This window comes from Mobula birostris, chromosome 31, assembly GCF_030028105.1.
Source record: "Mobula birostris isolate sMobBir1 chromosome 31, sMobBir1.hap1, whole genome shotgun sequence".
Lineage (NCBI taxonomy): Eukaryota > Metazoa > Chordata > Chondrichthyes > Myliobatiformes > Myliobatidae > Mobula > Mobula birostris.
In genome coordinates, this window is record NC_092400.1 from 24,071,014 (window position 1) to 24,097,976 (window position 26,963).

General features: G+C 41.5%; 1 protein-coding gene across 2 annotated transcripts in view; it reads right to left on the bottom strand.

Moving 5' to 3' along the window:
- Positions 1 to 26,963, bottom strand: part of thoc5 (THO complex 5) — a 60,916-nt gene that overhangs the window by 21,288 nt on the left and 12,665 nt on the right. The window contains exons 7-12 of one of the 2 annotated variants that reach the window (XM_072247573.1): positions 20,236 to 20,368; positions 19,584 to 19,619; positions 12,470 to 12,547; positions 11,204 to 11,247; positions 4,096 to 4,195; positions 312 to 420 (exon numbers count right to left, since the gene is read on the bottom strand). In XM_072247573.1, coding sequence (XP_072103674.1) covers positions 312 to 420; positions 4,096 to 4,195; positions 11,204 to 11,247; positions 12,470 to 12,547; positions 19,584 to 19,619; positions 20,236 to 20,368 — 500 coding nt within the window. The remainder of the gene's footprint in view (positions 1 to 311; positions 421 to 4,095; positions 4,196 to 11,203; positions 11,248 to 12,469; positions 12,548 to 19,583; positions 19,620 to 20,235; positions 20,369 to 26,963) is intronic. The other variant, XM_072247574.1, reaches the window with a different exon arrangement.

Below are 26,963 nucleotides of genomic sequence, written 5' to 3' on the forward strand. Positions count from 1 at the left end.
AAACCCACTCCAATAGATATTGATAATCAACAAAAGCACTGTAAGGCAGGGGTACCCAATCTTCAGTATACCATGGATCCCTACCATTAACCAGGGGGTCCGTGGACCCCAGGATGGAAACCTTTGTTCTAAAGGAAAAATAAAGACAACCATTATATGCTTTCTTGCCTCACTGCAGATTTTACATTTGTGATTGCAGATTTACTGATGCAGTCCAAAGAAGAAACACTACTTTCGGAAGTCAATGTTGACAGGTGTAATGTTAGAGGTTTATTCCACCCCCCCGCCCCACTCCTCCCCCCAGCTCTTACCCTGCACTGATAGCTACAGACATTTCTGTAGCTGTGGTTACTTTGGTCTTGACAGTCATTATATTGAGGTTCATCAAATAATGGAAGTAGAGATGAAGAACACTGCCATCTGCCAAATGGGAAGTAAAAATGAAAGACAAAATTATAATTCTGATCAAGGTGCATTTTAGTACACACATTAAAGTAGTAATGCACGGAGTAGTATTTTGGAACTTGTTCATCTACACACATCCAATTAACAACAGATACTGTATATCCCTTAATATTTAAATTCAAACATTAAGTGACAATTGCACACATATTAAATTATGCGAACCTGCACAGGGCTGCAATATGTGTAAGACCATAAAACCATAAAATATAGCAGCAGAATTAGGCCATTTGGCTCATCGAGTCTGCTCCGCCATTTCATCATGGCTGATCCAATTATTCTGTCCGACCCAATCTCCAAACCTTCTCCCTATGACCCTTCTTCATGTCTGACTAATCAAGAACCTATCAACCTCTGTCTTAAATATACATAAAGACTTGGTCTCCACAGCTGCCTCTGGCAAAAAATGCCACAGACTCCACTCTCTGGCTAAACAAATTCCCCCTCACTTTCCTTCTAAAAGATTATCCCTCTATTCTGAGGCTGTGTCCTCTGGTCTTAAGACTCTTGCACCATCAGAAACATCCACTGTACCTACCCTTCCACCTATCTTTATATCATGTTCAAACCCTACAACAAAGTCATCAATACCGTCATCCAAATCATTGACATATAATATAAAAAGAATCGTCCCAACAGACACCAGTAGTCACCAGCAGCCAGCTAGAAAAGGCTCCCCTTATTCCCACTCTTTGTCTTCTGCCAATCAGCCACTTCTTTATCCATGCTAGAATCTTTCCTGTAATACCATGGGCTTGTAGCTTGTTAAGGATACTCATGTGTGGCATCTTGTCAAAGGCCTTCTGAAAATCCTAGTACACAACACCCACTGATTTCCGTTTGTTTAACCTGCTTGTTATTTCTTCAAAGAATTCCAACAGATATGTCAGGCAAAATTTTCCCTTGAGGAGACCATGCTGACTACGGTCTATTTTATCGTGTGCCTCCAAGTCTCTTGAGACCTCATCCTTAATAATTAACTCCAACATCTTCCCACCCACTGAGGTCAGCCTAACTGGCCTATTGTTTCCTTTCTTTTGCCTCTCTCCCTTCTTGAAGACTGGAGTGACATTTTCAATTTTCCAGTTTTCCGGAAGCATTCCAGAAGCTACTGATTCTTGGAAGATTATTACTAATGCCTCCACAATCTCTTCAGTCCCCTCTTTCAGAACTCTGGTGTGTATACAATTTGGTGGTCACTTATCCACCTTCAGACCTTTCAGTTTCTGAAGAACCTCCTCTCTAGTTATGGTAACTTCACACACTTCATGCCCCTGACACTTGGAGCTTCCACCATACAGCTGGTGTCTTCCACTGTGAAGACTGATGCAAAATACTTATTTAGTTCGTCTTCTATTTCGTTGTCCCTCATTACTACATTTTTTGCATCGTTTTCCAGTGATCCAATATCCACTCCTTGTTTCTCTTTTACACTTTAAGTATCTGAAGAAACTTTTGGTATCCTTTATATTCCATCTTTACCTTCTTAATGACTTTTTTTAGTTGCCTTCTGTTGGTTTTTAAAAGCACCCCAATCCTCTAAATTCCTACTATGTTTTGCTCTATTATATGCCCTCTTTGGCTTTTATGTTGGCTTTGACTTCTCTTGGTATGGTTGTGACATATTTCCTTTAAAATACTTCTTCCTCTTTGGGATGTATATATCCTGTGCCTTCCAAATTGCTTCCAGAAATTCTAGCAGGCTGCTTTGCCTGCATCCTTGCCAGAGCTCTTTTGCAATCAATTCCGACCAACTCCTCTCTCATTCCTCTGTACTCCCCTTTACTCTGCTGTACCTGATACCTTAGGTCCTCCTTCTCAAATTTTAGGGTGAATTTGATCATATTATGATCACTTTCCCCGAAGGGTTCTTTTACCTTAAGCTCTCTAATCAATTCTGGTTCATTGCACAACACCCAATCCAGAATAGCTGGTCTTTTAGGGGGTTCAACCACGAGCTGCTCTAAAAAGCCATCCCATAGGCACTCTAGAAATTCCCCCTCCTGTAATCCAGCACCAACCTGATTTTCCCAAACTATCTGTATATTGAAGACCCCCACGACTATTGTAACAATGCCCTTTTGGCATCCACTTTCTATCTCCTGTTGTAATTTGTAGGCCACATCCTTACTATTGTTTGGGGGTCTGTATACAACTCTTATCAGGATCTTTTTACCCTTGCACTTCCTTAGCTCTATCCACAATGCCTGTTTGTAAACCAGCTATCTCATCTTCAACACTATTATCCACCCTTCCTCAGATACTTGCATTGAAATATACACAGCTCAGGACACTAGTCGCACCATGCTCAACCCTTTGATTCCTAACTTTGTCTGAAGTCTTACCAATATCTGCCTCCGCAAACTCTCCACTAACTATTCTGCCACTCTGGTTCCCATCTCCCTGCAACTCTAGTTTAAACCCCACCATGCAGCATTAAACAAACCTTCCCACTAGGATACTAGTCCCCCTCCAGTTCAGGTGCAAACTGTCCCTTCTCTACAAGTCCCACCTTCCCTGGAAGAGAGCCCAATGATCCAAAAACCTTATGCCACCCATCATCTTCCTTGTTCTGGCCTCACTAGCATGTGGCACGGGTAGCAATCCTGAGATCACAACCCTGGAGGTCCTGCCCTTTAACATAGCACCTAACTCCATGAACTCCCCATGCAGTGTCACGTCACTCATCCTACCCATGTCATTGACACCCACACTGACCACGACTTCTGGCTGTTCACCCTCCCACTTAAGAATGCTGAAGACGCGATCTGAGATATCCCGGATCCTGGCACCTGAGAGGCAAGCTACCATCTGGGAATGTTGCTCTCACCCACAGAACCTCCTGTCCATTCCCCTAACGAATCCCCTATTACCGCAGCGTGCCTCTTCTCTCCCCTTCCCTTCTGAGTCACAGAGGCAGACTCAGTGCAGAGACCCGACCGCTGTGACTTGCCACTGTTAGGTCTTCCCCTCCGACAGTACCCAAAGTGATATACCTGTTGTCAAGGGGGACGGCCACAAGGATAATCTGCACGAACTTCTTAACCCCTTTCTCCTTCCTGACTGTCACTCAGTTTTCTGTGCCTTGCTCCTTGTAAATAATATAAACCAACCAATCTCTTCTCAAAAAGAATTTTGAGCTGCTATACATTGCGGCAATTAAAAATGCCAGAGGAATCCAAATGTTTGAGAAAAAAACTGATGTTACAAGTGGTCCTTTTAAAATTCTGAGCATAGCACTTATTTAGAACATAAATCTCTCATTGCTGACAGAATTTAAAAAGTGCTTAGAGCAGCACTTGAATTGTCTAAGCCCAGAATGCTAAAGCGAAGTGCTGGAAGATGGATTTAACCTAGATGGTGCTTACTGGTCAGCGTAGATGTGGTGGGGCAAATGCCTTGGCCCCCATGCTGTATGACAATCCCACTCTTAGCAATAAATACAGATATAATTCTACATCTGTAGCAGCACATTAAAAAGTAATACATCAACACAACAGCACTATTGAACTTACATAGCCTATATTGCCTTGGTATTTTTCCAGCTAGTTTCTGTGACTTTAGATAGTTCAAAGGTACATACCCTTTTACATTACGACTGGTTAAGGCAATGAAGGGATGATTAACTCTAACCTTTGTATTTCAGGTCTAAAGCAACAGACAAAGGGTGCCGCTTCAACATTTCTCTGCGTTTATCATCTAGCTGTAGGCCAAGAGTCGGGCGACGGCGTTTCTGAAAAACAGATGAATAGTCTGGGGAATCATTTACACTCCCAGTAAATCTGATAACAGGAAGTTGCATTTGCCATGTTAATATGGTTATTACAACAGCTGGTCAAGAAAAAAATCTTAACTTGAGAATAAGACATAACGGGACTTGAGCTAATCATTTTGAGTATCTTCTTATGATATTTATTCCTGGTTATAATTTAAGAAACTTTACATTTCCTTTTGTGAAGATGCTTCTCAGAATACATTCCTAATATTTATTATTCAACACAGACCTTATTTGTCTTAGAAGAAAACAGTTTTAAGTAATCCTTTTCTAAATAGATGAATCACAAACAGATTGAGAGAAAGATCATTTTTAGAATATATCTGTTTTGACATAACAATTTGAAAACGACATAAGAGCACGTTATTTGTAGATGTGGTAGACCCATTAGGACTAACTGCTGAGAGAAACATAACCATCAGTGGAGTCAATCAACCTAGACAGCTTGATAGTAACTTAGTACCTGCAGTGTCCAAAGTTAGGTAATTCCCTTTAACAGTGAAGACATACAGTACAGTGCAAAAGCCATAATCATATACACACACACACACAAAAGAGTGCCTAAGACTTGCGCACAGGATTGTATTTGTCAACGTGGAGTGGAGAGTGAGTTTGTAAATCTGGCAAAAGCAAAGGATGTTGGGAATAGCGAGGGTGGAGCACCATGGGAGAGGTGGCAGAGAAGGACGCCAGGTGCAGGTGCAGGGGTAGGGGTGGCGCAGCTGCAGTCACACCAAGCACCCAGCCCCGAGACCAAGGCAAAGTCATTTGATTCCAAACAATTGGTTTATTGATCATTACAGAAGTTTGCTCTGGTATTTCCCACTCCCTCCGCTCTTCCTAACCATGATTCCCTTCTCTCTGCCCTTTTCCCACTCTCAGTCCACAATGGAATCAGATTTATCATCACTGACATGTTATTAATTTTATTTTGCAGCAGCAGTGCAGTGCAATACATAAATTTAGTATAGTACTGTGTAAAAGTCTTAGGCACCATATATATATATATATATATATACACACACTGTATATACGCACCTAAAGATTTTTGCACAGTACTGTAAGATACATTTAAATTTAGTGAAACATGTTTCTCTTTCACTTATGTGGCTCCAGTTGGCTTCCTGAGCTAGTTCATACTGGTGCTGTTATGATGAGACTGTGAGTTTCTTTTAGGATGAAGGCAATATATTTCGTAAAGGAGTCTTGGGTAAATTACCCATATAGATTAATAGTAATATCTAGATAGAATAGAAGCACTAGATTTAGAAAACAAATCATTAGGACTCCTTTGCTTACAACCCTCATGATTTCTTCAATTAATATGCTTGCTTGTCATCAGCATGGACAAATGCCTGGGATCTCTTGCAGAGCACACCCACCATTTCAGTGTGAACATGTTGAATGTGGGTACTCTGCCAAGACTGTCATCAAGGCAGTGGCGTATCTAAGGTATGGTCGGTATGGCATGTGCCCTGGGTGTCACTGAGCAGTTTCTACTGAAGTCAGACAAGCCATCCTCGGATAATGGAAAAAAGTATTTTCTTCAGATGTATGATCCGACTTTGATTATCATGGGTGAAAAGCACTAGGATGGCCTTATTTCAGAGCATTGTGTAAGAAAACCATAAAATGTTTCTTCACGAAGGAGAGTGGAGCTGAAGGACAGAAGAGACGAAAGTTGAAGGTGGAGGAAGCCAAGAAGTTGAGCAAGTTCTTCATGCCCTTCTTTGAAAAGCCCGGAACAAGTAGTTCGACGCGTTCCATGGAGTCACCTGCACCTGCTACAAGTTTGTTAGAATCCGAAGGTAGATGAAGTACAAGTGCGTCACAAGCCGAGGAGGAAGTCAAGTCAGATAAATCCGAGTATGACGAGATTAAGAGTGAGGCTGCCACACAGAATGTGAACATGAAAGGTGGGGAAGACGATGGTGGTGATGGTAATGTTGAGTTTAGTGATGAGATTTTACCTGACGAGATTGAACCTGACGACACTGAACCTTGTGAACTGGATGGTGTCAAAGACCCTCGAACTGTCATACCAGAAGTGATTGAACAACATGACATTGGACTTCTGAGGTTCGACAAGGATACTGGAAAAGCAATTCTGACTGGCGCGCTGAGAACAGAAATAATAAAGCTGGGTTCGAGGTATTTCCAGAACAGTGAGGGGCCTTTCCTACAAACAAATAACCGCTCAATGAACAAAACTTGGTTCAAGAGGAAATTGGGAAATGGTCGTGGTGAGGAAGTGACTCGCTCTTGGCTGGTCTATTCCCTTCTAAACAGTCTGCATTTTGTATCTGTTGTCTTCTCTTTTCCCGGTCAGACCATCAATCCTCATTGGAGCAGGAAAGTGGATTCAACCAGTGGAAAGCACCTGAAAGGATTAGTGTTCATGAAAATGCCAAGAATCATTGGGAATGCTTCACACAGTGGAAAGAAATGGAAAGAAATTTAGCTGGAAACAGAGGAGTTATTGACGCGGTATTTCAGTCATAGATTGAGAAGGAAAAGCAGAAGTGGCGTGATATCTTGATGAGAATCCTTCACCGCATAAAATTCCTTGCGACTCAGAACCTGGTTTTGCAAGGATACAGGGAGTCACTTCAGTTAGACGATGACTCCAATGTGGGAAATTTCCTTGGCTTACTGAAACTACTGGCCATCTTTGACCCTGTCATAAAAGAACACCTCATTCATTTGGAAAGTCATCCTGGATCCACATCTTATCTTCCACCGGGTGTCCAGAACGAATTCATCCACATGATGGCATCCACTGTTCACCAGAGTTTACTGAGAAGCACTTGTAAAGCCAAGTACAATGGTCTCATGTTTGACTTGACTCCTGATCAGGCACACTGTGAGCAGAAGTCAGAAGTAGTGAGGTATGTGGAAGTTGATTTTGAGGGGAAAACAGTCCGTGTTTAGAGAGTCCTTCCTTGGTTTTATCCAGATAAGCCAGAAGGATGCTGAGAGCTTGGTTGAAGACATCTTGAAACAGCTAGAGAAGGATGAAATGGTTGATTGTCGGTCACAGTGCTATGACAACGCTGCTGTGATGGCTGGACACAGAAGTGGTGTTCATCAAAGAATAAGTGAGAAAAGCAACCTGGCAGTGTTTGTGAATTGCAACAATCACTCACTCAACTTGGTGGGTGTACATGCAGCCAAGCAAGATACAATGATGGTCACGTTTTTTGGAACCATCGAAGCTCTCTACGTGTTTTTCTCTCGTTGAACACAGCGCTGGGAAAAACTCAAAAACGCCGTGCCTGTGGTTGTTAAGTCGGAGTCTGTAACCAGGTGGAGTGCAAGGACGGAAGCAGTGAAGCCCATCAACTAGTACCCTGAAGAGATACTTCAAGTTCTCCAGGACATGGTAGACAATGAAAATGAGACCAGTGAAACAAGAAGTGACACAAGGCAGCTGTACAACTGCATGTTGAGTTACAATTTTCTGATTTTGCTAGGATTTTGGAACAAAGTACACATTTGCATTGACCGTATTCAAGAGAGGCGGCAGGATCCTAGCATGAACTTCCACGATGCTGCCCTGGATTTGAAAGCCCTCCGAGATCATTTTTATGATGAAAGAGAAGCGTTGGTCAGTGAGTCACTCGAAGGAGGAGTTGGTCTCTGTCAAGAATGGAATATTGAAGTTGAAATACGTCAGAGACGAAAGAAACGAATAGCTGATGAGAACTCGAGAGACGCTGGGATAACAGCTAAGGAGGAAATGGAAAGAGTCATGAAGGGAACACTCGACCGTCTTCACAGGGAAATGGACGAAAGGTTTGCTCATTTGCATGACACTGACGCCAAGTTTGGGTTCCTTCTCGATGTCGAGGGACTGTGTTACGGCGCCAACGGTAACGACCTAAAGAAGTGCGAAAATTTGGGCGAATTGTACAGCTCTGATGTTGATGGACAGCAGCTATATGAAGAAATTTTGGATTGCAGAATGTTGCTATCAAGGCGGGTCAACAGGAAAATATCAAGATCTGAAGAGCTTCTTGAATTTATTGTTCAGTATGGAGATGACAGCATCTTCCCCGACCTTTGCATTGCTATTCAGATAATGCTAACCATCCATCGCCAGCTGTGAGAGATCATTCAGCAAGTTAAAACTCATACTTTCGTATTTGAGAGCCTCCATGGGTCAAGGCAGACTCCGTGATCTTGCTCTGCTGAGTGTAGAAAGAGAAGAAACTGAAAAAAACCGACTTTGATCACATCATAGACCAATTTGCATCAGTGAAAGCAAGGAAGGTGCAGTAATAATTTTCATGTAGTGCCATAATTTGTTAATTAAAAGATTAACGAGCTTGACTTGTATCTTTGAGCTGATATTATGGTAAAGTTATCTAAAAGATGGGTGCCAGATGTTTGGACAGGGGCGCAATTTCAGTGCTTGTCACAGGCGCTATTTTCCGTAGATACGCCCCTTCATCAAGGTTGACATATTAGCTGTTTATTAAGCTGTCAGGAAAATTAGTAGCTCTGTGGCAATGAATGACTGCAGAAAACTTCTGCATTCAACTTTTACAGCAGACACTGTCAGATGCTGACAAATCTCTCAATGCAGAAGCGCTGTTAAATGCTGTATTGCAATAGTCTGTTATGCAGTGTTGAAAAACACTTCTGGCTCTGATAGTTGGTGCAAAAAAAAATTGAAGCCATGTGGGATACTTGGTATACTTCAGCTGAACTGCTCTCCAAATGCCGTTCACCATAAGGCCACCTTCTCCTTAAGATGATAAATGTAACCAGGAACCTACCCAACCATTAAAAAAAAAATCATTGCAAATATGCCTTCAATGATATTGTCCATTCTGGGAAAAAGTAATTAATATTCATGCTGTTGGAAAGACCAAATCATGGAATGCATTTGTTGTAAAGTCTAGCATCTCATCTCTGACCAAAGAGCATCTGAGGTATTAAACACATGTAAAAAGTGACTGAACAATTCTGCAATATTCTACTCTCCAATGTAAAGTGGTTACCATGGTGAGCATCTACTATGAATCATTATATTCATTCACTCACTAAGACAGAGTTCAAGAAGCATCTCCCTTCCCTGTTCAGCACTACAGGGGACCTTGGGATTGATCGCCAGCATTGTGAGCTTTTCCTGTTTGGTAAAGGTTGAAGCAGTAAACATTATCATATGAAATTGTTTAAAGGGTACATATGGAAACATCTTCACTTTTGCAAAAATAATCAATTACTGCCTTAAGTGCTTTGCTCAAGGCAGTGAAAACGATGACAATTACAGATTATAGATTACTTCAAAAGTGTTAACAGTATTGCTCTCTTCCTTCCATCAGCTTCTAGTTCCTACTTAAACAAAGACATAGGACCAAAATAAAAAAATGCATGTTTATATTTCACAGTACGCAAAATCTAAGACTTTTCAAAAATACCTATTTAGAGTCATAGAAAAGTACAGCACAGAAACAGGCTCTTCAGCCCATCTAGTCTGTGCCAAACCATTTAAACTGCCTAATCCCATCAGCCTGCACCGAGACGAAAGCCCTCCATACCCCTACCATCCGTATACCTATCCAAACTCTCTTAAATGTTGAAACTGAACTTACATGTACCATTTGCATTGGCAGCTCATTCCACACTCCCACGACCCTCTGAGTGAAGAAGTTTCCCCTCAATTTCCCCTTAAACTTTTCACTTTTCACCCTTAACTCATGACCTCTGGTTGTAGTCCCACCCAACCCCAGTGGAAATTTGGCTACTTTCTTCTGAAGTAATATAGCATATTAAAATAATCTATGCCCCATGACAATGTTATCAAAGAACCAGCTCAACAAACAAGTTTCCTTAATGAATCTTTCCTCTTATACTAACAGGAGTTTTTGTTTCTATATTACATAATTGCAGATGCATGTTTAGGGATTAAAAGTAAACTAGAAACCATAATTAGTTACAGGTCAAGAAATAGATACCAACTTATTTGACCCCATGATGAACCTGTCAACATATAGCTTCTAATTAACTTCAAGATTTATTTATTGACACCCTCATTCTCCGCATCATTAAAGCTTTACCTGTGTCTTTGGCCTCCTATCCTCCAGCTTTCCTAACACTCACCTGCTCAAAATGCTGGTCCTTGATATTATCATGCACCAACCCACACACATATCATCAAAGTCCTTGCTGGCTGCCTGACCCATTCTCACTTGCATGGTAACACACTAATCTAAAATCTTTTCCTAAAGCAGTTGTAGAATACAGACATTCTGATACTTTTTGCTTCAGGCGCTCAAGCCTTATTCTCTGCAATTTACCTTCTCCGAAAAAAAGACCCCCTTAAAAACAACCGCTGACAGGCTAAATCTAGCACCCCAACCTTGCTTTGTATACACTAGGTTGACAATCATAGCTTTGTGTCATTTGCTTACAAAGAGCATCACAGGGTGACGAGGTAGAGATACGTCTCCACCAAAGGCGGGGTAAGGCACTCCTCCTCTCCACTAGCCTACTTGAGGCAAGGTGTAGCACCTGCTTAGCCCCCAGGTATCACTCTCAGTCAGATCTCATTGTGGCTTGTTTTATTGGAAATGAAGAACTGGCTTCAGATTAAGTGGTTCAGATCAGACCCCGATCAAGGTCACGAGAAGCCAGGGGAGCAGCTGGTGGATGGTCATATGAGCAGCTGGTGCACATCACAAGTTCCAGTTATGGGACCACTGACGCCAGGCAGACGATCTCTGAAGAGTATTGATACTGGTTGGGGTCACTTGCCTTGTATAGACACTGCCCAGAAGGCAATGGTAAACCACTTCTGCAGAAAAAATTGCCAAGAACAATCATGGAAGATCGCAAAACTTCAAAGCACTGCCTGGTCTAGTGATTGCTGGTCAAAGGAGCACTATTCCTGATTTTGTTTAGGAATGCAACAATGCCAGCCAGAGTAGATCGACTTCTGCCGAAATTACTGTTACTTACAGTTGTTGTCTGCTCCTCTTCTGCATCCGAGTCACTTTCATCATCTGCGATGTAAAGGCAAAGAAATTAAGAAACTTAACACGAACTGACAATCACACATTGTTTAGATGAAACAAAGGATAGTGATATGGAAGTAAACAGTGGTTGATAATCCTCTACCACTTCAACCTGAAGCCAGTTCTTGATTTCCAACAGAACACTGTGTATTAAGCCCCCTTTTACTCTCTGTATACCCATGATGGTGTCGCCACCCACAGCTCCATTCTGCTAATTAAATTTGCTGACAACAGTACACTGATCAGCTTAATCTCAAATAATAATGATGCAGCCAACAGTGAGGAAGGCATCACTCTGACACAGTGGTGTCAAGGAAACAACCTCTCCCTCAACTTGCAACTCAACAAAGGAGCTGGTTGTGGACTACAGGAGGAATGGAATCAGGCTAACCCCTATAGACATCAATGGATCTGGGTTTGAAAGGGTGAACAGCTTTCAGTTCCTCGGCATAAACATCATCAAGGATCCCATGTGGTCTGTACATACCGGCTATGTGGTGAAAAAGGCACAACAGCGCCTCTTTCAACTCAGATGATTGAAGAAGTTTGGTATGGCCCCACAAATTCTAAGAACTTTCTTTGGGGGCACGATTGAGAGCCTGCTGACTGGCTGCGTCACTGCCTGGTATGGGAACTGTACTACCCTCAATCACAGGACGTTGCAGAGAGTGGTGTGGGCAGCCCAGTGCATCTGTAGATGTGAACTTCCCACTATTCAGGATATTTACAAAGACAGATGTGTAAAAAGGGCCCGAAGGATCATTAGAGACCTGAGTCACACCAACCACAAACTGTTCCAGTTGCTATCATCTGGGAAACGATACCGCCCATAAAAGCCAGGACCAACAGGCTCCCGGACAGCTTCTTCACCAGGCTATCAGACTGCTTAATTCATGCTGACGCAACTGTATTCCTGTGTTATATTGACTATCCTGTTGTACATATTATTTATTATAAATTACTATAATTGCATATTGCACATTTAGACGGAGACATATTGCAAAGATTTTTACTCCTCATATATATGAAGGATTAAGTAAAAAAGTCAATTCAATTCATTACAAGCCACAATGAGATCCAACTGTGAGTGACACCTGGGGCCTCACAGGTGCACATGGCTTAGCAGGCAAATATACCATGCCAAAAACACTTGAATGCCAATCAAAGCAAACTTTGAGTGAAATTCTCAAGTCTCAATATTAGTTATTACCTTGGGAATCTTCTGGTGGTCTTGCAAGTGCCTTGGCTTCTTCCACATCCCCATCAATTGCTACTGTAAGATTTTTATCTGGCAAAAGAAAAATTTGATCTATTTAGCTCTGGATACACATGGAAAATTTAGATATTTAAGCAAGTTGTGTTATAAGTAAAAGCCATCATAACAACAGTTCATTAGCAGAAAATATGGCTCATCTTTTTCGTTAGACAGCATTTCACACATACAAAAGTTAATAATTAATCACAGCATTGTATCAGGAAACTACACAAAGTGCCTGCTATCATATATGCTATCAATATCTTGAGGATTAAAATGATTCTACAAATATTCAGCTTGGAGTCTGGAGGTATTAGTAACATACTTAGTACTATCATACCTGATAGCAAGTAAATTGATCATTATTGCTTTGATTTTTATTGTTGCCTATCCGATAGGCTCATGGATAGTTATTCAAACTATCAATACCATTTATAATCAAGTAGAAAGACAACATAAATGCACCATTTTAACATTTATTTTACAATGATAGAACTATTAGGGTGGTGGGGTGGAGATACGTCTCTACCAAAGGAGGTGTAAGGCACTCCTTCCCTCTGCTAGCCTGCAGGTCACACTTGGGCGAGGTGTAGCACCTGCTTAGCCCCCGATCAGGGTCACAAGAAGCCAGGGAAGCAGGTGGTGGATGGTTTTATGAACAGTTGGTGCATATCACAAGTCCTGGTTATGCAACCACTGACACCAGGCAGACAATCTCTGAAGAGTACTGATAATGGCTGGGGTCGCCCACCTTGTAAAGACGCTGCCCAGAAGAAGGCAATGACAAACTACTTCTGTACAAAAATGTGCCAAGAACAATCACAGTCAAGGAAAAGCCATGATCGTCCACGTCATATGACACAGCACATAACGAACAGGCAATACTTTGGCAGGCTTTTAATTAATGCAAGGAAAGCAGGAACAGAAGTACACCACTCACTAACCCCATCCCATCCACACAACCCACACCTCTCTCCCCACCAAACGGGTTGCACAATTCAGGTTGATCGCAGTGGCCACTCCGGTGGTGATGTTTGTTATCTGTCAAGTAGGGTGCCATGCACAATCCTGATTTGATGGAGATGGACGTGAGAGCACGGAGGAACATCTGGTGAAACCTCTGAAATGCCTGCTTCACTGCTGCTGCTACGGTGTGGTCCAGAATCTCCGGAGGGGAAGGCCCCAAGTCCTCGGCTTTGCTTGTTGCTCGGTGGCTGGGGTGGGGTCGAAGCGCTTGGCAGAGGATGGTGCTCGGAGAGGCTGTGTCAGAAGGGCTGGTCGGAGGTGCGAAGTTTTCAGACGGACTCAGAGTCCGCTGCGGTCGGGTGCTTCCAACGGTGCTGCATCGGTGAGTTGGCAGCGCTTGGAGGTTCATGGCAGGGAGAGTTCCTCTCTCCTGCTGCCTGCATGAGATGATGAGTCTATCAGGACTTTCAGACTTTTATTTTTACCGTGCCCATGGTCTGCTCTTTATCAAATTATGGTATTGCTTTGCACTGCTGTAACTATATGTTATAATTATGTGGTTTTGTCAGTTTTAGTTTTGGTTTGTCCTGTGTTTTTCTTGTGATATCATTCTGGAGGAACGTTGTATCATTTTTTAATGCATGCATTTCTAAATGACAATAAACGAAAACTGAACTGAAAACTGATCATAACAGATCAAAGTCCACACTGATGATGGAATAACATGACAGTACACTTCTTCAGCCAGTGAAATTTCGTGTTATAGCTAAACTAGCATGCTTCAAATTTCAGGTCACCTGCTCCGAAGTCCTGTTAACCTTATTGTTCTTTTGACTGGAACAACGGTGCATGCTGTCTCTATATTAGATTACACTCATTGTATGGTCAAGTAAAATGTTTTACCTTTCCCTTGGAATCTAGGTAAATGGGATTGCAGGAAAAAGATCGGATAGGACCTTATTAAACGGTGGAGGTGACGCTAGCTTTCTTTTGCTTCTTTCCCTTTCACATCACAGAATGCAAATACAAGAGATAAGAAGAGACCGCTGCAGATACTAGCAATCTAACATAAAAGGAGAGGGGTCTGAAATGTGTAACAGGTCTTGAAGGATCTGCAAAAAATGAGTCAATGTTTCACATTGCTGACTTTTTATCACTTCTGGTGAAAGTCAAAAGCCATGGATCTGAAACGTAAAGGCTGTGTTGCCTTCTCTTTCTCTCTGCATAGATCCTGTTTGACTTGAGTTTTTCCAGCAATTTTTGTTCTCAGCCCGAGGAAACTAGTATATTAGGTCATCCACTAATTTTAGTCAGTACAATACAATTAAAGTGGCTTCAGCCCAACATAATCTTTGGATAATACCAAATATTATATAATTACCCCATATTTATGGATCGTATTTTCTAATTTTTTGAATATTCCAAAATTAAGTCTGAAACAGATACTACACAGATTATTAAAAATTAGATTTCTCAATTAAATGGCAGTAAAACTAAATTCAAAATAAATTATTTTACAGTGAAAAGCAAATGCTATATATAAACTGGGGTTGAAGGGTGATATATTCTAACTCCAGAAGTACAATATTTTTCTAAGACTTTAGTCAAAAATATGTAATTTTGTGTGATTTGCAATTATGAGAGATAGAAGCTATCATCAACAATACTGGCAAATAACAGTAAACAACTTGTTCACTGATGTTTGGTCTCCATTTTACCAAGACCAGCCAGCTCCAGATCTCAGTCCTAGCCAAGCATATAACAAACTGCTAAATTCTTGAGGTAAGGTAACATGGACTGTCGTCAACATCAAGGCAGCATTTAACAGAGTGGCATCAAGGCATCCTAAGTCAATGGACATCAAGGTGAAACATTCCAATGACCAGAGCTACTCTTTGCAAAGAACGGTCGTGGTGGGGCTTGGCAGCCAATAATCTAAAGAACCCCCATAGGGCATCAGTATAGGGGATCTAGGACAGTTATTTTTCTATTGCTTCATCTATCATCTTCATCTCATTGTAACGTCAGAGACAGTGAAGTTTGCTAATGACAGACAATGTTCAGTTTCATTCACAGCTCCTGGCAAATGAAAGATCCATGTTTGCACGCAGCAAGTCCTAGACAACACCCAGGCATGGGCTGGTAAGTGCTAGGTAAACTTTGCAGCACGGAAGTGAAAAACAATGACCGTACGCAACAACATAATCTAAGCACATTCGATTGCCACCCCCCTCCCCCCAAGCAAAGCACCATCCAGGACAAAGCAGCCTGATAGATTGGCACCCCCAGCACCCATGCTAAACAATCAAGCTCTTCACTACCATTAGAAGACTGAGGCACATTCCATCTACAGTTACTTGCCCAGGCTATTCAGACAGCACCCTGTAAAAGTACAATCTCTGTGGCCAAGGATAAAAGCAGCAGCTGCTTGGGAACACCATTACCTCCCGATCACCTAGCATTCTGATTTGGAAGCAGATTTTCATACTTTCAGCATCATGCAAAATCTTGGAATTTTCTCCCCCTTAACACCGTGGAAGGAAGTTCACTAGAAGAACTGCAGTTGTTTTTGGTGGGGCTCACCTTCACAGGAGTAACTAGGGATGGGCAATAAAACATTCTGGTCTTGCTAGCAATGCCCAGGTGCCAAAAAAGTTAATTTAAGGAAGTGTGGACAAAACACAGGAACAAAAAGGGGGTTGCTAGAAAATAATAAAAGACAGTGTAGTGTATATGTCAGCATATGATGATTACAATTTACTGGAATGCTAAACGAATGGTAAAGCCGGACATACTCAATGCATATGATTTACATTCGTGCTTATGTTGATCTTGTTTAATAATAAATGCATATTTATTGTAGGTCTCTAAAAGCAGTCAAATCTAAATTTGTGTGCACTGTCCTATTGGGCATGTACCGGTTTAATTACAATCATACAGCATTAGAGTAATGATTTATTATATAAAACATTTACATTTTAAATTCTAGTGATTTCATGAAGATATTAATTTAAGATTTTTACCATGAACATATAAGTCCTTAGATAGTGCAAAATATGAACATCTCCTCCTTTGTTCCACAAGCATGGCACTATTTCAAAGTCCGTATTCTGCATGTGCACCGATTATTTGTAGAATAGAACTTTATTGTCATTGCTCAGGACGAGATTGTGATGCTACTCCAAGTCCGTGCAAAGCAGATCATTACAATGCAAGCGGTGTGGCTTAATTAACAAAAACATATTTTCATGCAACTTTGTATCTAAGGGTGTGAAAGGAGGTGTGAAATACATAGAATTCATAAATTTGTCTGTAATTTTATTATATACATCAGCACCCTCTGCAAACTTTATTAAAGTTGCAAATGGAACCCCATCTTATTTCAAATAACAAGCCAGAGTATTAATGTTCAGATAATAGAGTCACAAATAATGAAAAGTCTAGTCACAAGGAAGATAAATACAAATGTCCATTTTATATCCTCATTAAGCATATTAGGAAATACACCAAAAATGCTGTTGTTTATGATCATCTACCCACTTTTTAAAAAAGTAACAAAATAAAGCCTTGACCATCAAAGCTGTGTTTACCTCTTTTTTTTGGGCGTTGATTGTGTGAAAATGAAGATCTTGGTTGCCCAATTGAATTTCAGTAAACTTTCGTATTTGCAACACAGATTTTAAAATTACTTTTAAATACCTTCATTTATTTAAAAATACCTTCATAGATATTAATTTTGGATTTTGTTCTATTTTCCTTCCTTTGTTTAGACTATTTAGATCAGGGGTTCCCAAACTGGGGTCCATGGACCCCTTGCTTAATGGTATTTGATTAAAAAAGGTTTGGGAACCCCTGGTTTAGATATTTATTTGAATCTCAGTTTTATTTTTCCTAAAATCTACGTATATCAATCATATCAGAAAAATACTCCAAAATACATTTGGACCATGTCATAGAGAACAGTTGTACAATAATTTAAAATATTTTTCATTTATATTTTCTGTATTTAATTTTTGCAATAGCAGTAAGACAGGACATTGGAAATAATAATCAGCATGTTTCATTTAATGTATTAAGTCAAATCAGAATTTAGATTGTGTGAGTTACGTAAGCACATGTACCCAGATTACCAGAAATAACCATGAAACATAAGCACACATTAGAAATGAAAGAGAAGATTGGTAGCTCGAGTTGGCTGCTTGTTTGTAGGGTTGTTCGCTGAGCCTGGAGGTTGAGTCACAAACGCTTTGTCACCAGTCCAGGTGACATCATCAGTGCGCAACTGAGTGTTGTTTCTGCCGAATGCTCGTGGTTATACTGGTCCGACTCGTGGTTCTGATTGGTTGGCTGTCGCACTGACCACTGCTCTCCGCTGGCTCCTGGCCTACCAGATAGCTGAGTGATCTCCGCTGGTCTGGGTTAGCTACCTAGTTGGCCAAGACTCAGCAGAGACTAGCAGCCAGCACGACAGCTGACCAATCAGAACGTCATCAGACCGATATAAAGATGAGCAATCGGTAGAAACAACACTCAATTACGCACTGATGATGTCACCTTGACTAGTGACAAAACGTTTGCGACCTAACCTTCAGGCTCGGCGAACCACTCTACGGACAACAAACACAAAGAAAGTTGCAGTTGCTGGAATTTCAAGCTGCACACACAAAAAATGCTGGTGAATGCAGCAGGCCAGGTAGTATCTATAGGAAGAGGTACGTACAGTCGATGTTTCAGGCCGAGACCCTTCATCAGGACTAACTGAAAGAAGAGATAACTGCCGACGAGACAGGACATCAACTGTCTCAACTTCACCATACTTTGTTCCCATTCCAACCTCACTTCTTCCAAACACTTTGCTCTCCACTCCCTCTGCACTAATCCTAACCTTACTATAAAACCCGCCGATAAGGGGGGTGCTGTTGTAGTCTGGCGTACTGACCTCTACCTTGCCGAGGCACAGCGACAACTCGCGGATACCTCCTATTTACCCCTCGATCATGACCCCACTAAGGAGCACCAGGCCATTGTCTCTCACACCATCACCAACTTTATCTGCTCAGGGGATCTCCCATCCACTTCTACCAACTTTATAGTTCCCACACCCCGCACTTCCCGTTTCTACCTCCTACCCAAGATCCACAAACCTGCCTGTCCAGGTACACCCATTGTCTCAGCTTGCTCCTGCCCCACCGAACTCATTTCTGCATACCTCGATACTGTTTTATCACCCCTTGTTCAATCCCTTCCTACCTATGTTCGTGACACTTCTCACGCTCTGAACTTTTTCGATGATCTTAAGTTCCCTGGCCCCCACCGCTTTATTTTCACCATGGATGTCCAGTCCCTATATATCTCCATCCCCCACCAGGAAGGTCTCAAAGCTCTCCTTTTTGGATTCCAGACCTAACCAGTTCTCCTTTACCACCACTCTGCTCCGTCTAGCAGAATTAGTCGAAGCTCTTACTATCTCTTCTTTCAGTTAGTCCTGACGAAGGGTCTTGGCCCGAAATGTTGACTGTACCTCTTCTTAGAGGTGCTGCCTGGCCTGCTGTGTTCACCAGCATTTTTTGTGTGTGTTACGGACAACAAGTACGCATTCTCAGTTAAACTATGTATATGAAACTTGGATGAATATATTGATACACTCTGAGAAAGTGACGCAGTATCAGTGAGTAGTGGTAGTTTCTTCCCAAATGAAATAATTGTGTATGGAACTCAAGCATAAGCGGTCAATGATACTGCCCTTAAGATAAAACACCATGGAAGTACATGTAGAAATATTAAAAATGTCAAATACTTAAGGTAGCTTACTAATTTTGTAGTATGACTATACGGGATTTAAAAAAAATATATATCTGGTAATTAGGGTTGAATGCAAAAAAACCCTTTGTTTTAAAAAAAAATTAAAAGAAATCTATCCCATTAAACCTGTACCAAAATTGGTCAGAAATGGTCAAGCCCTCTGAAATTTTGTGCTCAAAGATCCTCAATTTGGTTTAAATCACTGTGTGTACTGTCTTTTATGCATTACAAATAGCACAGTTCTAAATGCAAAAAAAAACTCAAAGCTTAGCTTTAAAAAGATTCAAGTCCCAATACTCACCCCGCCCATAGGGCTGGGAGGCCTTGTTCATCTGGGCTAATGGGGCATCCACCACCACAGCCAGAAGAGGATTACAAATAAAAAAAAAAGGTTATGAAAGAGAGACACGATGTCAGTAAAAGAAAACAGATCAGCAACAAAGCTGAAATTAATTCAATATTTAATTTTTAAGCTAAATCAAAGTCCACACAGTAGTATCGCTAGTCAATCTGCAGATAAAGAATAGCAAAACACGAAACTTTACAAATGACATTCACAGCATAACACACTTAAATTACTCAAGAGATGAGGTAAAAGGTCACAAATATGCCGAACTATTTGCTTGCAAAAGTTCTTAAAGATCTGGTCAAAAAGCTCTGCTAAACTAATAACGTGATAGAAAACATCGACATTGCTGTGAAATTAAAAAAAAACCTACAATACTACTAAATATGTTCACAAATACAAAGATGTGCTATTTAATTTGTAATCTTTACCAATAATATGTGAGGACCAGAAAAGAGAGTTTAACGTATTTAACTCACCATTTATATAAAGTTTTGTTATGAGATATGTTTAGTCAATGTTAGAAGCAACGATGGGAAATATATGCATCACTAATCTGAACTTCTTGCATGCCACTGCACTCAAATCAATGTTACATTTGACTTACCACAAGCTTGTCCGTAAGAATTTGCTTGTACATACAGCACATAGAGTGGAGGAGGCAGGTGTCTGGCAATTTCATACTGTTTATGAGCTTGATCAAATGGCATAGAAAGATACTCCTGGACTGGTAAAGATGCCTATTGAGACAATAACATAAATTGTTAATGGATATTCAAACCTCAGACCTACAGTATACAACTAATTCATTTATTTTATGAGCATTCAACACACCATACTTTCAAGCAGATTTGGACAATCTCACACGTGCCTCAATTTCCTGATGATTCAAAACTGAACAATGGAATAATAACACAAGACAACAAAGATTTTGTTTCCTGAATAATTTTGGGGTTTATCTTACGGATTCTGGGCTGCTGACCATGAAAGTCTGTCTGTCTGTGTCTTGTTTTACGGCGGTTGGCACCCAGCTTAATGGTGCATTACCGCCACCTTCTGCTCTGGAGTGTGCAATAGACGTACATTCTAAATCCCTTCACCCAATCTCTCTCTCTCTCTCTCTCTCTCACACACACACACCCTAACCTACACTTTATCCTCCCATCTTTGGCCATCCTAGTACCCTATTCCTGTTTATCCATCATATCCTATAAAAAACCCCTGTACCCCTTAAGAAAGCTAAAAATACCTTAACCTGTGCTCTCTCACCCATGCCCGACCATGAAAGTCACCATGATATTTCTCTATTATGCACCATTTTAAAAAATTCACCTATATTTGTTATTTCAATCCATAATTCTAGTCAGAATAACTGATGCCAAGTTTAAGGAAGGCATTTCTGTTGGTCCACAAATCAATCAGGTCATCAATGCCAGGCAATTCGAAGAGCTTCTAGTGAGACTGGAGAAAATCAGAGAGTGGTGGATATGCAGAATGCTCTGCCCCAGAAGGCAGTGAAGGCCAAATCTCTGGCTGCTTTCACAATAGAGATGGATAGAGCTCTTAAAGATAGCGGAATCAAAGGTTATGGGGAGAAGGCAGGAATTGGATACTGATTGTGGATGATCAGCCATGATCACAGTGAATGGTGGTGCTGGCTTGAAGGGCCGAATGGCCCACTCCTGCACCTATTGTCTAAATCGCATAGAAGGTATTGAAAACTGTTGAAAATTTTCTTTGCAACTAGAGCACCCTGGTTGACAGCATGCTTCAAGCATACAAAACCATAAAGTGCAACATGTCACTAAAGATTCATTTTCTACATTGCCATTTGGATTTCTTGGGGCTGGCAGTGACCAGCATGGTGAATGGTTTCACCAGCTCATTGCGGTCATGGAGAAACTGTATCAGGCAACTGGAATCCATTAATGCTGGCTGTTTATTGTTGGACACATAAGCAAGAAGCCTCAGACACTGAGTACAAATCAAAATCATCAACAAAACATTTTTACCTTAGTTGAACTATTGCAAAGCATCAGCACCGTTTTGCAATTAAACGCATTACATTCAATAACAGTTAATTTCTTGTTTCTCCAAATTCCTATGCGACACAAGTAGTCTGAAATTATATTTGTGTTCAGCTTACAGTGGTCTATCGTAAATAAAAATAATATTCTGAGGAAATAACACTTTTGAAAAATATTGTTGTCCACTGTGATTCACACAGGAGATATGATCTCAGATCTGTGCCTATTATCAATTGCAACCACCACTACTTATCTCGGTAACATCCCTGTGAAGATTCTGACAAAAATCCATCTGATTCATTGACATTCTCTATCTCCCTACATCTGAATGCTGACCACCATAGCTGACCATTAACTCTCCTCTGCACGACTTAGCAAGCCTTTCAGCTCAAAAAACATGTTGGATGAGGGATGGGCGATAAATGTTGGTTTTTCTGTAGCAAAGCTCACAGCTCCCAAAGTTGATTTGTGAACAAATGATAAACGAAGACCCAAAGCAAACTTAACTTGAAAAAATAGAATTAAATAGAATCAGCGTTATTGAATAGTGGAATATGCAGGCAGGGTGTGTTGGGAAACAACAGGAATTTTGCAGATGCTGGAAATTCAAGCACACACACCAAAGTTGCTGGTGAACGCAGCAGGCCAGGCAGCATCTCTAGGAAGAGGTGCAGTCGATGTTTCAGGCCGAGACCCTTCGTCAGGACTAACTGAAGGGTGTGTTGGGAGGTTATTTTTTGGCATTTGGTGAAATTCCATCTTTCCCCAGAATCTACTGGTGTAATTCTACACCATCACAAGACAGCATCCTTACATCAGCTATTACTGTCTGCTTTGGTGTAGCATCCTCTCCCAGAGTACAAAAACTACAAACTGTCAAGTCAGCAGAAAAAGTCTGGCTGCAATCCACCATCACTTGCAGGTGTTTAGGACAAAGACACTCATAGGAAAAATCATTGCGGACACTGCCCTCCCTGCAAATCCAATACAATCAGTCAAACCATAATAGATCCAATGAAAGACCGCACCAACTGGGCATACAACCAGTGTGCAAAAGACAACAATCTGTGCAGATACTAAAAGGGAAAAAGATAAATAAGCAATAAATGTCAAGAACATGAAATGAAGGGTCCTTGAAAGTGAATCCATGGGTTGTGGGGACAGTGCAGTGATGGGGCAAGTGAAATTGAATGGCTCAAGAGCCTGATAGGTGAGGGGTAGTGACCGTTCCTGAACCTGGTGGCGTGAGTCCTGAGGCTCCTGCACCTTATTCCTGATGGCAGCAGTGAGAAGGGAGCATGGCCTGGGTGGTGGGGGTCTTTGATGATGAATGCTGCTTTCCTGCAACAGCGCTCCTTGCAGACATTGATGGTAGATGGGATGGCTTTACAGGTGATCGACTGGGACGCATCCACTGCTTTTTGTGGGATTTTCCATTCAAGGGCATTGGTGTTTCCTCCCTAGGCCATGATGCAACTAGTCAATATACTCTCCACCACACATCTAAAGAAGTTGTCAAAGTTTTAAATGTCATGCTGAATGTTCGCAAACTTCTAAGGAAGTAGAGGTGCTGCCGTGGTTCCTTGGTAATTGCACTTAACTGGACACATGACAGATCCTCTGAAATGATAACACCAAACAATTTAAAGTTGCTGACCCTCTCCACCTCTGATCTGATGAGGACCGACTCGTGGACCTCTGGTTTCCTCCTCCTGAAGTCAATAATCAGCTCCTTGGTCTTGTTGACGTTGAGTGAGAGTTTTTGTTGTGGCAGATTTTCATTCTCCCCCCTATATGCTGATCCTTGAACACTACAGAATTGTTTGCTTTGGTCCTAGAGATTCTGCGTACCGTTTCCCCGTAAAATGATTCAGCATCCTCACATATTAATTTTTGATTTTCTCTCTCTTTTGACTCGCCACTCCACTCTCTCAACTTGCAGGAGCAATCACACTGTCAGAGATCTGCATACACTGGAGCAGAATCCTACTACAGAACTAGTAAACAAGATTCTAAAGCTGCCTGAAACACTGGACTGATCACCATAGCTGCTATGAATGCCACCTTCTGCTGGAGGGTTGACAATATTACAGCTGGCGAACATCTTGGCCTGGCTTTTCAGGCATTCACAAGCATTACTCTGCAAAACGGAGTTATTGTGGGATTTCTGCATAAGCTTCATTTAATTTTTAGAACGACACTATTGTTGATGATTCAGAACCCCACCCAGCTGCTGCAATCTTTGTAGACTCCTCCGATTCAACCTGGGTGGGGGGAGGTGGAAATCACCTCAACTGCTGTCCTGTTAAAAATAGAACTGATAATCTTATACTTTGTTGTTTGAGATAGATTTTAACAAGGTATCGTAAAAGTCTCATTTTACAAAGGCATATGGTAATATTCTCAAATGGATATTTCAAAATATATAAATAATTTGTAGTATTATTGCTGTTTCTAGCTCAATCACTCTGCACACTTCAATCATTATTTGGTATTCTACTTCGTAGATCAAATTTAATTGTCATTCAACCAAACATGAATATCCCTGAATACAACCCAATGGAACAGTATTACTCCGGGACCAAGGTGCAAAACACAGTACCAACAGTCACACACAGCACAAAGCCCATATGAGATACCAGTAAAATACAGTCACACAAAAATTGTTTAAAGTTACAGTGTTTTGTTTCCTGCTAAACATATTTGACCAAAATCCTTTATAGAGATTACCTCCATTACCAGCAGAGGATTTCACATTCTTTGAATAGTCAATGATATTACTCAATTATGTGCTGATTATTTCAGAGAAATTAGGTGACATTGTTTGTTATTTGCCCAGTCTCAACTATATGAAACATTAGTTTATTAGCAAAGGAGAGGGCATACAAGGAAGCAAAAATTAGTGGGAAGACAGAGGATTGGGAAGTTTTTAAAACCTTACAAAAGGAAACCAAGAAAGCTCATTAAGAGAGAAAAGATTAACTATGAAAGGAAACTAGCAAATAATATCAAAGAGGATACTAAAAGCTTTTTCAAGTATATAAAGAGTAAAAGACAGGTGAGAGTAGATATAGGACCGATAGAAAATGATGCTGGAGAAATTGTAATGGGAGATGAGGAGATTGCAGAGGAACTGAACAAGTATTTTGCATCAGTCTTCACTGAGGAAGACAGCAGGATACCGGACACTCAAGGGTGGCAGGGAAGAGAAGTGTGCGCAGTCACAATTACGACAGAGAAAGTACTCAGGAAGCTGAATAGGCTAAAGGTCGATAAATCTCCTGGACCAGATGGAATGCACCCTCGTGTTCTGAAGGAGGTAGCTGTGGAGATTGCGGAGGCATTAGCAATGATCTTTCAAAAGTCGATAGATTCTGGCATGGTTCCGGAAGACTGGAAGATTGCAAATGTCACTCCGCTATTTAAGAAGGGGGCAAGGAAGCAAAAAGGAAATTATAGACCTGTTAGCTTGACGTCGGTGGTTGGGAAGTCGTTGGAGTTGATTGTCAAGGATGAGGTTACAGAGTACCTGGAGGCATATGACAAGATAGGCAGAACTCAGCATGGATTCCTTAAAGGAAAATCCTGCCTGACAAACCTATTACAATTTTTTGAGGAAATTACCAGTAGGCTAGACAAGGGAGATGCAGTGGATGTTGTATATTTGGATTTTCAGAAGGCGTTTGACAAGGTGCCACACATGAGGCTACTTAACAAGATAAGAGCCCATGGAATTACTGGAAAGTTACATACGTGGATAGAGCGTTGGCTGATTGGCAGGAAACAGAGAGTGGGAATAAAGGGATCCTATTCTGGTTGGCTGCCGGTTACCAGTGGTGTTCCACAGGGATCAGTGTTGGGGCCGCTTCTTTTTACATTGTACATCAACGATTTGGATTATGGAATAGATGGCTTTGTGGCTAAGTCTGCTGACGATACGAAGATAGGTGGAGGGGCCAGTAGTGCTGAGGAAACGGAGAGTCTGCAGAGAGACTTGGATAGATTGGAAGAATGGGAAGAGAAGTGGCAAATGAAGTACAATGTTGGAAAGTGTATGGTTATGCACTTTGGCAGAAAAAATAAACGGGCAGACTACTATTTAAATGGGGAAAGAATTCAAAGTTCTGAGATGCAACCCGGGACTTGGGAGTCCTCGTACAGGATTCCCTTAAAGTTAACCTCCAGGTTGAGTCAGTAGTGAAGAAGGCGATGCAATGTTGGCATTCATTTCTAGAGGAATAGAGTATAGGAGCAGGGATGTGATGTTGAGGCTCTATAAGGCGCTGGTGAGACCTCACTTGGAGTACTGTGGGCAGTTTTGGTCTCCTTATTTAAGAAAGGATGTGCTGACGTTGGAGAGGGTACAGAGAAGATTCACGAGAATAATTCCGGGAATGAGAGGGTTAACATATGAGGAACGTTTGTCCGCTCTTGGACTGTATTCCTTGGAGTTTAGAAGAATGAGGGGAGACCTCATAGAAACATTTCGAATGTTAAAAGGCAAGGACAGAGTGGATGTGGCAAAGTTGCTTCCCATGATGGGGGAGTCTAGTACGAGAGGGCATGACTTCAGGATTGAAGGGCGCCCTTTCAGAACAGAAATGCAAAGAAATTTTTTTAGTCAGAGGGTGGTGAATCTATGGAATTTGTTGCCACGGGCAGCAATGGAGGCCAAGTCATTGGGCGTATTTAAGGCAGAGATTGATAAGTATCTGAGTAGCCAGGGCATCAAAGGTTATGGTGAGAAGGCGGGGCAGTGGGACTAAATAGGATAAAATGGATCAGCTCATGATAAAATGGCGGAGCAGACTCGATGGGCCGAATGGCCTACTTCTGCTCCCTTGTCTTGTGGTCTTGTGGTAGTTTGAAAACAGGCGAGAGGGGGAAAAGCCTCTTCTGGAAAGTTAAATGTTAAATAGGTAGACATGTAACATGTGATTTTTAGAAGCATGACAACTAGAAAACAAACTGCTGGAAGAACACAGCAGGTCCACCTACAGCCATGGAGGTGAAGGGACGGCTGCCATCTTGGGTTGAGACACCGCAGTCAGTTCAAGGTTGTACAGGGAAGATACCCAGTATGTAGAGGGAAGATACCCGGTATGTAGAAGGGAAGATACCCGGTATGTAGAGGGAAGATACCCGGTAGGTAGAAGGGAAGATACCCGGTAGGTAGAGGGAAGATACCCGGTATGTAGAGGGAAGATACCCGGTATGTAGAAGGGAAGATACCCGGTAGGTAGAAGGGAAGATACCCGGTATGTAGAAGGGAAGATACCCGGAATGTAGAAGGGAAGATACCCGGTAT